This window comes from Pituophis catenifer, unplaced genomic scaffold, assembly GCF_029215685.1.
Source record: "Pituophis catenifer annectens isolate HBS135680 unplaced genomic scaffold, rPitCat1.0.hap2 SCAF_4, whole genome shotgun sequence".
Lineage (NCBI taxonomy): Eukaryota > Metazoa > Chordata > Lepidosauria > Squamata > Colubridae > Pituophis > Pituophis catenifer.
Window position 1 is genome coordinate 11,570,640 of NW_027256884.1, and position 14,928 is coordinate 11,585,567.

The 14,928-nt window shown below is 37.8% G+C and overlaps 1 protein-coding gene across 2 annotated transcripts in view; it reads right to left on the bottom strand.

Moving 5' to 3' along the window:
* Positions 1–1,554: 1,554 nt before the first annotated feature.
* Positions 1,555–14,928, bottom strand: part of KLHL1 (kelch like family member 1) — a 163,085-nt gene continuing 149,711 nt past the window's right edge. For both annotated transcript variants that reach the window (XM_070942781.1, XM_070942779.1), the window contains 3 exons: positions 6,731–6,943; positions 3,849–4,020; positions 1,555–1,614 (listed from right to left, as the gene is read on the bottom strand). In XM_070942781.1, the coding sequence (XP_070798882.1) occupies positions 1,555–1,614; positions 3,849–4,020; positions 6,731–6,943 (445 nt within the window). The remainder of the gene's footprint in view (positions 1,615–3,848; positions 4,021–6,730; positions 6,944–14,928) is intronic.

Below are 14,928 nucleotides of genomic sequence, written 5' to 3' on the forward strand. Positions count from 1 at the left end.
CCGTCCTCTTGTATATGAATGTTTCATTCCTTACAGCCAAAACAGATATCACATAGCAGCCTTACGCAATAGCTCCCCAAAGTTGTTTTTTAATTTATTTTTAAATTAAAGATCAGATATAAAAAAAGCTATCAACTCAATCAGAAGAGAGATGGGCTTCTAAAAACTTTTCTTACATGCTAATTCTTGCCACTGCAAGCCTTTTTCTTGCTTTCAATCTGTCCACATTTTGCCACTGGTGGAGAAAGCAATTTGGAAGTGTGTATCTTAAACCATGTTAGACATTCTTTCTCCAAATATTCAAGCCAATCCCTTTGAGTGGCACTTATTTTTTTTTTTAAAAAAAGCAAGATGGCTGGTTCTCCCATTGAAAAATTGGGTCAGTCTTTAGGTTCAATCATCATCAGCAATCGGAGAGTAATTCAAATTAAATTGAATCACAGCACAGTAAAGATGGCTTCTGAAAACACAAAAGGCATTAGAACCTCCGTATCTCTCTTACTGCACACTAGTGGTGGGTTGTTACTGGTTCGCCTCAGTTTGGGCGAACCGGTAGCTCTGCCCACCCGCCTGGACGTCATCAAATACAATCTGCACGCGCGAGAGAAATGGTAGCAAAGGTAAGTGAAACCCATCCCTGCTGCACATCTAGGTCCCAGTGAGTCTCTTCCTTGAAATTGCTCAATGATATCTCTTAGATAATGCAACGGTGGACAAACTGCCATTTTTTCCATCTTCTACATAAATCTCACATGCAGGAGAAGTTCAAAAGCTTTGAAAGAAAGAAGGTTTCACATGCTTGAGCAGGGTAGATTTGGGGTCGTATTCCTTTGGCTCTCCTTTATGGCATCGAACCTCAATTGTCTGAAGGTTCACTCTTCAGTCTGAACCAAATTTGCTCTGCAACACTCGATAGAAACACAATTCCATCCAAGCCATTTAGTGGAAGGACCAGTCATTGATTAGGAAAACAACCATGGTTTAATATGTCGAATTGTTTTCAATGACGAAAAAGAACTGTGCCTTTGTACTTTCTTACAAGAGGAAACAAAACTAGGATTTTGTCCCATCTCATCATTGTCTGTGTCAGTAGCAAAGTGCTAAAATGTTTGAAGATAAGGCTTTAAGCGAAAAAGAATGCAAATAAATAAAATACAACTTTTTAAGAAAAAAGCTATGTTTTTACAAAGTGACAGTGTGCTATGATGGAGTTAAAATATCTAGTGCTATGAAAACCACCCATTTCTTAAGAAAATTTGGTCTTTTGCTTGGTTTCTTTTGAATAGCCAATAGATCAGTAACTGAATTTCTTCCTTTTCACATACACAGATTGGCTACTAAAACAAATTTCCCCCCCTTGTTATACCATAAAGCAGTATCTACTGATAGGAAAAGGCATTGAATCCTCATTTCGTTCTCTTCATTTTAATGTCTGTGAGTTGTGATCAACAGAAGACTGAGGGTATCTATTGACCTTGTTGCTTGACAAAATTTTCTTTCTTGTTTGGCAGAAAAATCCTGCTTAGAAGTCAATAAAATCCATTACAGATCGTGTCATGGCTGCTTTATGACTACGACGCAGGCCCCAGCTCTTCCAATATTTAGAGATGCCATCTGCAGAGAAGAAATAAATGTTAAGTTTAAGTTCCAAAGTGAAGATGAAATGCTAATGGTTTGTGATCCTGTATGTACTTCTGAGGAGTTTGAATTGACCATTCATAATTCAGGAACTTTGTAAAAGTTGATAAAATATTAGCACAATTCATAAGCAGTAGTCAAATTTATCATATCCAGAATTTCCACATGGATATTAAAGCATGACAAGCTTATTTAAACCAACCTTCCTTCCTTCCTTCCTTCCTTCCTTCCTTCCTTCCTTCCTTCCTTCCTTCCTTCCTTCCTTCCCTCCCTCCCTCCCTCCCTCCCTCCCTCCCTCCCTCCCTCCCTCCCTCCTTCCTTCCTTCCTTCCTTCCTTCCTTCCTTCCTTCCTTCCTTCCTTCCTTCTGTTCTGCCCCAGCTACGGACCCCAAAGAACGCAGCACACACAAAGTCTGTACAAACCTTAGTTTGCTAAATTAAATCAGTCTTTTTCAAACAAAGGCTGTTAATTAACTTTCTTAACAGCCTACAAGAATACAAAGAATAAATAATCATAATCGTACTATGGTTGGCAGAAGCAATTTGCAGGAAACTGATAGGAGAATTAAGATCAAGACGTGAATGAAAGTGAATGAAGTTGTTCCCTGCAAATTACCTCAGTTGTCGTTCTTCCTTAAATAAGCTAAGGGAGTGGCCAATTAGCCCCAAGCCTTACTCTCGAGGAGATCTCCTCCTGAGGAGCCATTCCTGCCTTTTGGCAGCTCTGTGCGCCCGTGCATCGAGAAGAGGCTCCTCCTCTTCTTCCTCTTCACTTATAGGAGTTTCTGGAGGTTCTGAAGGCCCTGGCTGAATCCCCGCCTCTGGCACCACATCTTCTCCAGCCTCCTCATTGTCTGACTCAAGTGCCAGGCTGCTGGCACAGTACCACACCAGCCTCCTTGCTGTCGGAATCAGCTACTAGCTGCACAGGCTGCTGATGGGCCACAATACCTTCCTTCCTTCCTTCCTTCCTTCCTTCCTTCCTTCCTTCCTTCCTTCCTTCCTTCCTTCCTTCCTTCCTTCCTCCCTCCCTCCCTCCCTCCCTCCCTCCCTGCATTACTATTACTATTAATCTTCTCATCATTGCTATCACCCATCTCCTCCCACTTATGACTGCATGACTGCAACTTGTTGCTGTATCCTTACGATTTATATTGATTGTTTCCTAGTATGATTTGATTGCTTATTTGTACCCTATGACTATCATCAAGTGCTGTACCTTATGATTCTTAACAAATGTATCTTTTCTTTTCATGTACACTGACAGCATATGCACCAAAGACAAATTCCTTGTGTGTCCAATCCCACTTGGCCAATAAATAAATAATTCTAATTCTAATTAAGAAGGAACTCTGAGCTTCATCAACTCTTTTTCTATAAAACTAGACAAGAGCTGGAATTTTAAGTAAGAGAGATGAGAAAAGTCACCATTGTACCTGACAAAAGTTCAACACAAACTAAAAAGAACAACACAAGTTTCCAACCAAAGATCTGATAACAATAATAGGGTTCCACGACTGGGAAGATCAATGACTAACCCATTATTTCATAAAATGTTTTCTTGATCATCTAGGAACAAAATATTGGCTTTTGTTTAATATGACGTTTAAGAAGTTGTAGAGCAGGGGTGTCAAGCTCGAATTCATTGAGGGCCGCATCAGGGTTGTGTTTGACCTCGGGGGCCAAGTTAGTGTGGCCGGAGTGGGTGTGGTCAGCTCGACATCACTCATGTCAGGGGTACTCCTCCCAGACTCTGTTTTCGCTGTCAGAGCGCTGAAGGAGGCCACCATGACCAAACATGGAGCCTGGGCGGGATGTGCTCGGCCCTCCCAAGTTCTGTTTTTGCTGGCAAGGGTACCATGGGCCGGTCCTTCACTGTTTCCAGAGTGGCCCTCTGGGCCAGATCCAGTGGTGGGATTCAGCCAGTTCGCACAACTTCGGGAGAACCGGTTGCTAACTTTCTGAGCAGTTTGGCAAACTGGTTGTTGGAAGAAATCATTAGGGCAGAGAACCGGTTGTTAAATTCCTTGAATCCCACCACTGGCCAGATCTAAGCACATCGCGGCCCGAATCCAGCCCACGGGCTTTGAGTTTGACACCCTTGTTGTAGAGTAAATCATTGCTATAATTGCAGTGCTATGAAGCCTCAGCTATCCATGATCTCTCCAAACCTGCTATCAGTTGCATGCAAAGCACACAGTGAGGGATACCTGTGTCCATTCGTTGGTCTGTGGATCATAGGACTCCATTGTATTTAGGTACGTCTGGCCATCATAGCCACCCACCGCATACAGCTTATCGCCAAGGATGCAAACGCCCACAGCATCACGAGGCATGCTCAACGGGGCCACCATTGTCCAGGTATCAGTTTTGGGGTCATACCTACGCAACAAAAGACAAAGTATACCAGATGAGAACACATTTAGGAATCAAGATGACTTTTAACACCGTACATCTTTCTGTCCTAGAGGTCCAATAGTTTCCTTGGGGACATATTTCCAAAATCAGCCTGTTTTGCCATAGAAGGTAAATGGATGATAGTGCAGTGTTCCAGTATCTCATAGGCTGTGACAAAGAAGAGGGAATCAACCTATTTTCAAAACACCAGAAGGCAAGACAAGAAGCAATGGGTGGAAACTAACCAAGGAGAGAAGCAACTTAGAGCTAAGGAGAAATTCCCTGACAGTTGGAACAATTAATCAGTGGAACAACTTGCCTGCAGAAGTTGTGAATGCTCCAACGCTCCAACAATTTTTAAGAAGACGTTGCATAACCTTTTGTCTGAAGTGGTGTAGGGTTTCCTGCCTAAGCAGGAGGTTGGAGTAGAAGACCTCCAAGGTCCCTTCCAACTCTCTAATTAATTCTAATTCTGATTCTGATTCTGATTCTGATTCTGATTCTGATTCTGATTCTGATTCTGATTCTAATTCTAATTCTAATTCTAATTCTAATAATTCTAATTCTAATTCTAATTCTAATTCTAATAATTCTAATTCTATATCATGATCTAATTATTTTCTTCACTAAAATACTGTTATTGCCTTCAGAGAATTCTTTTCATTCATTTGGGTGCTTAATAATGTGGCTATTTTCTTCTTAGACCAAGCTGAAATATGCTTTGAGTATTCAGATACCTTGCAGTGTGAAGTCGAAACATATATTTGAAGCATTAATGCTGGAGCGATGTAATGCATAAATGTTAAGATATGTGTGTATACCTTAACTGCTTAGTTGGTTTCTTGGTCCATTCTGAACAATGTGATTAGAATATAAGGCAATTGTCGGCATTCCAGAAAATCCCCAACTCCAAGTAAAGACTCTGAAGCAAGCATTTTTCAAAGTTCTATTTACTAGAATAGGTAAACTGGCACATCTGGGAAAACCCGAATCTGAGAGGTCCAGGTTTTCCCTCAGTAAATCAAAACCCCAAAAACCATCCCCTCACTCCTCAGTTGATCACATGGTCCAATCAACCACCATCCCATCTCGAGACCTCACTCCGACCACTCCTTCTCCAGATGCAGGATCGCCCTGACCTTGACCGACAGGAAGAATGCTATTATGTCTACCCCTCTACCAAATCCCTCCTTCTACTGTCCCACACATGAGAAGGTGGCAGCATGGAAGCTTCCGGCCTAATATGGCTTCCAAAGCTGACAGCAATAGTTAATAGTGTAACCATTTCAGTTTTCCGTTAGGTAAAATATCTTTTTTAAAAAACAAAAAAACGATTGGGGTTGGATTTAATTTTATTAGTTAAAGCCAAGTAAAACATCCCTTCCTTCTTAATTGTATTATATCTTAAGAGAATATTGAACAGGGTTGCAAAACTGTCAATATATTTCAATTCAAAATACATATTTTTCTTACACTTCGCAGCAATTATTATACTCCGGCTGAGGTTAAAAGGCTTTAGGCGATGGAAAGCCGAAAAGCTTTTTTTCCTACCTTCAGCTCAGCACTAGCAAATTGATTTCTTTTTGTATGCAAAAACTTTATGGTATCCCCTGTTTCACCTTGGGGCACATCATGTTATTACGAAGATTAAGTACAGGGCCATTTTTTTTTTAAGGAGATGAAATAAAGCTATAAAATGAAGGCAGCTTTTCAGTGTGCATGCTCATTTCTTTCTAGGTCTGTCTGGGGTAGTTTTAAGTATTCTATTACTCCCCTGCTACTCCTTTAGAAAACAAAAACAAAGAAAAACGAAATACAATTTCTATTCATTATGGCCGTGTTTTGTTTTCTGTGCAGTGATGGGCATTCATCCAGATTCTTTGAGTGGAAAAAAAAAAGAAGACAATTCTGCAGCGAATACTATACTGAAGTTTATTGTCATAAAGCCTGTAAAAATAAAGCTTACGCTTGCTAGGTATGCTTGTAAAATAAAACACATTTATCCACACAAATCCATCATCCACAGGCCCTCAATTGTCTTGAATCTATGATTTTTCCCCAGGTTTGAAGATAATAAGTGCTTATGTAGAGTCATGGGGAAGCAGATTAAGGTTGAATCTATGTAGTACTTGATAGTACTTACCAAGTATTATTTAGCACTTGGTAACTTCAAGGATTGATTGGGAAGTCAGACAAATATCCCAGATGAAGACAATGCAAGCTACTCTGTTGTCTTTGCCCAAGCACCAGTGGTGGGTTGCTACCAGTTCGCCCCAGTTTGGGCAAACCAGTAGCGGCAGTGGTGGGAAGCTCCGCCCACCCACCTAGACATCATAAAAAATGCTCTGTGCATGCCAATAGTGAACTGGTAGCACCGGGATTTGAAACCCACTACTGCCAAGCACCTACCCATGATGTAATCAAGAATTCAGTTCAAGGGAGATTGAAACATTGCAACATTTTTTTAATTCGGAATATAAGACAACAAAGACAGAGAAAAGAAGTGAGTTGAGGAGAGAGAAGGAGAGAAAATACCCAATTTTTATCATTTAATCTTGAACTCCCAAACTGAATTGAAAATCAATTTCTCTATCTCCAAAACCCATGATTTTTTTGTGGTGATAAGAACATTTCAAATCAATGGCTTTGTTTGCCTTCAGACCCATTGAAAGTAAACTCATAGAAGATGGGATACCTCTCAACATAATCCAAGAGTCTGGAGCAATGGTTAGAGGCAGGGGCATCATGGCCTCCGACAGCATAGAGAAAACCATCACAGGTGGCCACTCCAACTCCTCCTCTTCTTTTGCACATTGGAGCACACATGTTCCATTTATTGGTGTGAGGATCGTAATACTCCATAGAACTCAAGCAAGAACTTCCGTCTCGGCCACCAACTGAGTATAACCTAAAATAAACAGCATAGAATTGTTAAGCATGAAAAAAACCTCTCAGTCTTAGTCTTCTCCTACATTACCCTGATTGTATTCAGATCTGTATTCTGGAAAGGTCAGTGTATAGTGTACAGACACTCTTTAATATATTTTGGACACTAAAGCACATAATCTGCTGACGGATCTCTCCATAGAAAGTATGTAGTCTCATTTTTATACCCAATTTATATAGCCACCCATTGTGCATGTGAGTATACACACATAAAAATATATACATATATATATTTAAATTGTATCTCATATGTCATCAACTTCATGTTGTAAATGCCGAGGCATGTTTGGCATATCATATGTCATTAAAATTGTTGAACTTTTTTTCATTCTCCTTCAAATTTTATTTAAAAACTGAATTTCATTCAAGGCATCAAATACTTTATTTATTGCAGTTCTCCTAGGTGATATTTGAGTTTTTGCGATTATTTTATTATTTTTTTTTAAAAAAATAGTTTTTATTGAACATTTTCCAAGTTTAAAAATCACAAGTAAAACAACAATAAGAAAAATAAAAAAATAAAAAATACAAATACAAATACAAACAAATAAAATAGACAAACAATGCAACAATACAGTATAATTCTACAGCTTTTCATATCAGCATGTAAGTTCTCTCTTTATAATTCACTATTCAATATTGGTCTTCTCATAAAATACAATTATATATTTGATGACGAATGCGATTTCATTGAAACGTCGCTACTACCCTTTTAAGGATATGTTTACAATTACACGGGAAGAAACCCGAGATATTAACTGTACACACACACACATATATATACATATTCGTCATCTTCAGGCTGGTGTTTTCGGCTTCGTGCTTCTAGGAGCATTGCTCCTAGAAGGACATTGCTCCTAGAAGCACGAAGCCGAAAACACCAGCCTGAAGATGACTAATGAGACTTCGTCAAAACGTTGCCAAGACACCTCCAATTTTACGCAGGAGAAAACCCGAATAACCAAAGACCTACATACAAATACCCGCGAAAACCTGAGAAAACATATATATATATATATATATATATATATATATATATATATATATATATATATATATATATATATATATATATATATATATATATATATATTATCTTTCCATTATAGTTATTGGTTTTGAACATTTATTTATTATTTGGACTTCTATTCTCTACACTTGTACAGTCTACTCCAAATTTTATAATAATCCAACTCTTCTCTTTCTTTTAACTCCATTGTCATCCTGTCCATGTCAGCACATTCAAGTATCTTCTTAATTAGCATTTCATCTGAGGGGGTAGTTTTTTGTTTCTAGTTTTGTGCGAAAACGATCCTAGCAATGATTATTTTAATTATAAGGAGTTTGTGAATGTTTCCAAACTTGCAAATATCTCTTCATATTGGAGAGTATCTTTGATTCCTGTTCTTCAGTCAAATCTAAATGAAAATATCTTGAGACACACTCTCTCATCATCTCATCCTCTTTTAATGATCCCATAATCCCTTGCAGGGTGGAGTCTGGGCAACTGAATGAAGCTGAGTGTTTACTGGCCGGATATCTTTCCTGTCGCCTACATGGAGTTTTTTTTTTTCCAGCAGATATATTCTCAGTGTGACAAGAGAGAGAAATATCAGCCTCTACCTAGGATCGAACCCACAGCCTCCGGATTGTGAGGCGAGAGCTCCACCTCTAGGCCACCACACCACTCTTGAGACACACTCTCTAATGGGGCTTTTTCAAATCAAGATCAGGTTAAAGTCCAGGAAGATTGAAGGACAGTGGTAAGATATTTACAGGAGAGAATTGTAACCACACTATCTATCAACTTTAAAAAAATACAATACATTCAGAAACAACACATAGCTAAGGTTGCAGATGTATAATTGGCTTCATCCTCCTTGACCAAATTGATTTCTCTAAGAAGAAGAAAAATACCCTTGATTTAGCCTCTGGTAGATTCTTGGCTGATGTTTTGATAAGCTCAAGGTCTGAAAGTATTTACAAAAGGTGAAGGAACTTGTCCAGGATTTACACTGACAGAAGGACAGGACCAGAATTTTCCCTGAGCTATTACTTCAACCTTTGAAACTGACCTTTCTCTTTTCCCTAGTCGTACTATAACATATTCACTATTCATCACTGATGGGTATTTACAGTAATCTGGCTAATCTTGATGTTCTACCAACAACAGTTAATGAAGGGCCTTCCTATTCAAGATGAGATCAGCCTGGTGCAGAAGCTGTAACGTAATCAGCAGAGATTGTCATTGGGAGCTGTCCATGGTACCAAACCTGGCACCAAAAATTAGCCCATCCCTCCTTATTTCTATGCCTAGCAGAGAAATATTTGGAAATTTAGGTGGGGGGGAAAATGAACCAAAAAGATCACAAAATATTATCCAGTCATGACAATTTTTTTTTTAAATTGGCAATACTTAAAACATAATAGAATGTTCCCATGCTACAGAGCAATTAACTTTATATTTCAAATGTTGATAGTTTAATTTGATAGTTGATAGTTACCTGGCCCTATCTTTTATTGCAGAGTTAAAATTTTAAACATTAAAATAAAATTAAGGGGAAAAAAGCAGAGCAAAGCAAAACATAATATTATATTACAGTTAGTGGTGAGGTCATCAATGGGCGACCAGAATTTTACAGACAGCGTAACAGAATTTTGCTCTATTCCATCAGCCAAGTTATGTTGGCTGGCGACACCCAGGGGGAGGGCCTTCTCTGTGGGAGCCCCAGCCCTGTGGAATGAACTGCCCCCGGAAGTGCGTAAGATCTCCGACCTCCAGGTATTTCGCTGTGCACTCAAGACCCTGTTGTTCCGCCAGGCCGGGCTATCAACATAATAATTTTAAATTGGGTGTTTTAAATTTCTGGGGTTTTAAATTGAGCTGAATTATTTAATAATTTTAAATTATTTTAATTGATGTTTGTCTTGTGCTTTTAATAGGCCGTACACCGCCCTGAGTCCTTCGGGAGAAGGGTGGTATAGAAATAAAATTATTCTATTCTATTCTATTCTATTCTATTCTATTCTATTCTATTCTATTCTATTCTATTCTATTCTATTCTATTCTATTCTATTCTATTCTATTCTATTCTATTCTATTCTATTTCATTCCATTCCATTCCATTCCATTCCATTCCATTCCATTCCATTCCATTCCATTTTATTCTATTCTATTCTATTCTATTCTATTCTATTCTATTCTATTCTATTCTATTCTAAGAAATTGTATCATACTGATCTGACAGAAACAGCTGTATGTAAAAGAGATCAAAATTTCCTGGATATTTTATCAGGTAAGGAGTCATATAATGAGTTCGTCAATCCCGATAGAAGGAACAATATAAGAGGACACAAGCTGGGGCTTCAGGGGGCCCTGGTCTACAGCGATAAAAACCTCACTCATTTTATATATTGACTCTCTAGAACTGTTATAAGAAATTTAATTGCTTGTTTTATATTGTCGTTTATATAGGAAATATGATGTTAAATAAATCAATCTGATATACCCCAAGCACAGGAAAAAAAAATGAAATAATATCTATAGTAGTTCTTATTGTACAAGATATGTTGGTGTAAGAAAGTGGAATACTTTAATTCACAATGCATTTATTTATATAAGTTAATTTATGATATATTGTAACTGTTCAGTCTCTTAGAATGCTAAAATAATTGATATATTTCAACTATCAAGGAACATCATGTTCACCTCTGCAGAGTTAGACCTAATGCAAGAATAGCCACACCATAAATATTGTGTCACCAAAAGAGAGTTAATGAAAAATGCATCTGTTTTAGGTAATATAACTATTGAAGCATGGCATTCTAAATGCAGCTAACAAATTATATTATCTTTGCTGGCCACAAATTATGCAAACTGGCATTCCAATATACTGATAGAAGTAGATATATAAGATGATTTATGTGGGATTTGTTTAAGAGATATATGAACTGTCATCCAGAACTTTAAGATAAGAAAACAATAGTAAAATGGAGTTATATGTGGCTATTAGATGTGATTCAGTTCTTTCTAAGCATATATAGTAGTGGCCAAAATTGTGGAAACCTTTTGAGAAAAGTGTATTTTTGAGGTTTGATGGCTAATAACACCATTATTATTATTTTTTTTGGAGTTTCAAGATAATCATATTCCTCTGCTGGAATGGCCTGGGAATAGTCCAGACCTTAACCCAATTGAAAATCTATGGAGCTGACTCAAGAAACTTGTTAGTCAGAAGTGACCCAGCAATAAAACCCAGTTAAAGAAGCAATCATTCAATCTTGGTTTCACATTATAATAGCCGCAGAACTAAAAGACTTGGTTCACTCCATGGGAAGACATTGTAAGGCCATAATTTATGCTAAAGGTTACTCAACTAAGGATTAACTGACATGGTGATAATTTTTGTATATCTCGTTTTTTCTATGGTGATAATTTTTGTATATCTCGTTTTTTCTAGTGTTTCACTTTTCTTCTTTATACTGTAACTGCTATTCTAATAGCAAACCGTTCATAAAAATGATTGCATTACATTCTTGATTAAATTATCTTTCCATTGATATATAATTTTATGGTACTACTCCAAAACAAAGTGGTCTTATTAGCTAGTTTTAGAAAATACACTTTTCCCAAGGTTTCCACAATTTTGGCCACTACTGTATGTATGTTGTCAGGATAATGACAATCAGCAAGAGGTGTAAATCATTACTGTAAATGATGACTACATTTGCCTTCACAATGGTGGGCTCTTAAAAATATGCACTTAGTAATAAATATTTCTGTACCTAAAAAACTTTACTTCATAAACAGAGCCACTTTGGTCTAATGGTTAAGGCACCAGTCTAGAAACTGGGAGACTGTGAGTTCTAGTCCCACCTTGGCATGAAACTCATCTGGATGACCTTGGGTCGGTCACTCTCTCTCACCCCAGCTCATTTCACAGGATTGTTGTTGTGGGGAAAACAAGATGTTGAAGGGATTACTAGATATGTTCGCCATCTTGGGTTGTTTATAAAAAACAATAACAATAAAGGCAGGATATAAATAAAGCAGCAAATAAATAAATAATCAGAGGGAGAGAGGAATACCAGCGTGACGCATAAAATGATGGTGAATGCAGAGGATCAAAAGATCAATCCTTTTCCTTCGGTTCTGGAACTGTCTCTTTGCAGGAGGAACCAAAGCAACTGGAGATAGATCCAATGAAGTATTTTATTTTATTGGTCTATAGTATACAAACTGCATTATGGGGCTCTTACATTATACTGATTATGGGGCTCCTTGCCAAAAAAAAAAAAAAAAAAACCCTGAAAAAAAAAGCTCCAATAAACCAAGGTTACAAGTTTTATGCCTACAATTTGTTTTTGTTACATAGTAAAGAGGAAGAAAACATTTTAAATCACGGTATGACCTCCAAACCTGAATGGCTTTGACAAAACAATTGGGGGTGACCTTACAAAATCCTCCCGCATACATTCCATATAATTTCTTTCCTGCGAGATGCTAAAAATCAGTTCTATAAACAAGAGCAGTTCTTTTATCCATATATTTCCTCCTTTTACACCATCCTGTTCACATGCTAAAGAAGGACAAAGATCTTTTTTCCCCCTATTCCTGAATCTATTCCAAGGTTGTGTATATGTGATTTTACTACAGTCCTGCTTTCACCCAAGGTATAAACCATCTCCAAGCAGGGAATAAAATTCTAGTTACAATAAATGAAGCCTCAGCAAATGAAATCTCCACCCTGTAAAGATTCCTTTAGCAAAATTCTGGTCTTATTACACAACCTATGCAGCCAAGAAATTAAAAGATGCTTGCTCCTGGGGAGAAAATCTATGGCAAATCTAGACAGCATGCTAAAAAGCAGAGACATCACCCTGCCAACAATAGTGCATATAGTCAAGGTTATGGTTTTCCCAGTTGCAATGTATGGCTGTGAAAGTTGAACCATAAGAAAGGCTGAGCGCCAAAGAATTGAGGCCTTTGAACTCTGGTGCTGGAGAAGGCTCCTGCGAGTCCCTTGGATTGAAAGGCAATCAAACTGGCCAGTCTTAGAGGAGATCAACCCTGATTGCTCTTTAGAAGGCCAGATCCTGAAGATGAAACTCAAATACTTTGGCCACCTAATGAGAAGAAGGACTCACTGGAGAAGAACCTAATGGTGGGAAAGATTGAGGGCAAAAGAAGAAGGGGACGGCAGAGAATGAGGTGGCTGGATGGAATCATTGAAGAAGTCGGTGTAAGTTTAAGTGGACTCCAGAGGATGGTAGAGGACAGGAAGGCCTGGAGGAACGTTGTCCATGGGGTTGCTATGGGATTCATGGGGTTACTATGGGGTCCATGAGGTCAGACGTGACTTCGCAACTAACAACAATAATTTGTGTAATAACCGTGCAGCGAGCATACCAAAAGGTAAATGGCTCAACGGATTATTTTCTTACCTCACTCAGATAGGCGTACTTATTCGCGGCATTTTTGTCCGTCTCGTTTCACGAGACATAATTAATTAACTGAGGACATTGTATGTGATTTTCATTATATCCTCACCATATTGATCATTAAGGGAAAAAAATAGTATCCTCTATGTTCATTCAGGAATTATTAATCAACGGTTTTCTTCAGAAACTCTAAGCATACACTTCTCTGGAAACTGCAGCAGCCTTTGAATTAATTTTCCTTGAATGTTTCTTTCTTTCTTTTTTTTTTTTATCATTCCATTGAAATAGTGGAACACAGGTCTATAACGTGGCGAGGCATATCCATAATGAATTTCAGGACTTATCTTTGCTTTTCGAAGAATCGGAGTTGGACAAACAAAAACTTTTACCTACTTTAATATCTATCTGGTTTAATATTTGTTACATTTAAGTGCAAGTCTCTGTAGTGTTCTGAATATATTCAGTCTTCAATTAATTATTTCTGGTTGGGGGGGGAATGGCCAAACTGGCACATTTTGAGAGAAAAAAATGGAACATTTTTCTCATTCGTTCATCTCATTTTATACACAATTAATCACGGTGACATCTTGACAGGATGAAAGGATACAACAGACCTAGCCATGTTGACTTAGATTCTATTGAACACAATGTGATTTATTTCCTGGACCCTACAATGATGACAACTTAGCTAAGAAAAGATTTTATGCTGATGGATAAAGGGAATATTAAAATATGATAGATTAAAGATATTTCTCATTCTGTAAAACAAACGACCAGCCCCCCAAAAAACCAGTATTTAAAACAACCCAAAAACAGATTTCCAATTATTTTATTTATTGTTGTTATTGCTATGTAAGAAGCTCTATGTACAATGATTTGCAAGTTTTACTTCTACACAGAATGTTTAGACCTTCCTTCTTTCTTCCTCCCTCCCTCCTTCCATCCCTCCTTCCTTCCTCTTTCTTTTTTTCCTTCCTTCCTTCCTCCCTCCCTCCCCCTTCCTTCCTTCCTTTCTCTTTCTTTCTTCCTTCCTTCCTTCTTCTTTCTTTCTTTCTTTCTTTCTTTCTTTCTTTCTTTCTTTCTTTCTTTCTTTCTTTCTTTCTTTCTTTCTTTCTTTCTTTCTTTCTTTCTTTCTTTCTTTCTTTCTTTCTTTCTTTGCTAAATATACACAGACCAATGTCTGTGCTCCTATACAGATCACCAATAAAGCTTTTTGGGAGCTTTACAATTACGAGAATAGGTGTCGAAAGATCAGGCTCACATACTGAATTATGAATGAAGTCCAGATGACTCAGTGGGAAATAAATGTCAACTCAACTTTCAGCACGTTATGTATTTAAACCTCACATTTAAAGAAAAAGGCAAGTCTTCAGGAAGCCAAATTCATCCAGGAGCAATGAATGAGGGCCATATGTGTTTTTTAAAATATACCCGATAGCTGGTTTTCTTAGTACAGCTAAAAAATCTACAGTGATTTCTGCTTATGGTTTTTGACCACAGGGTAAC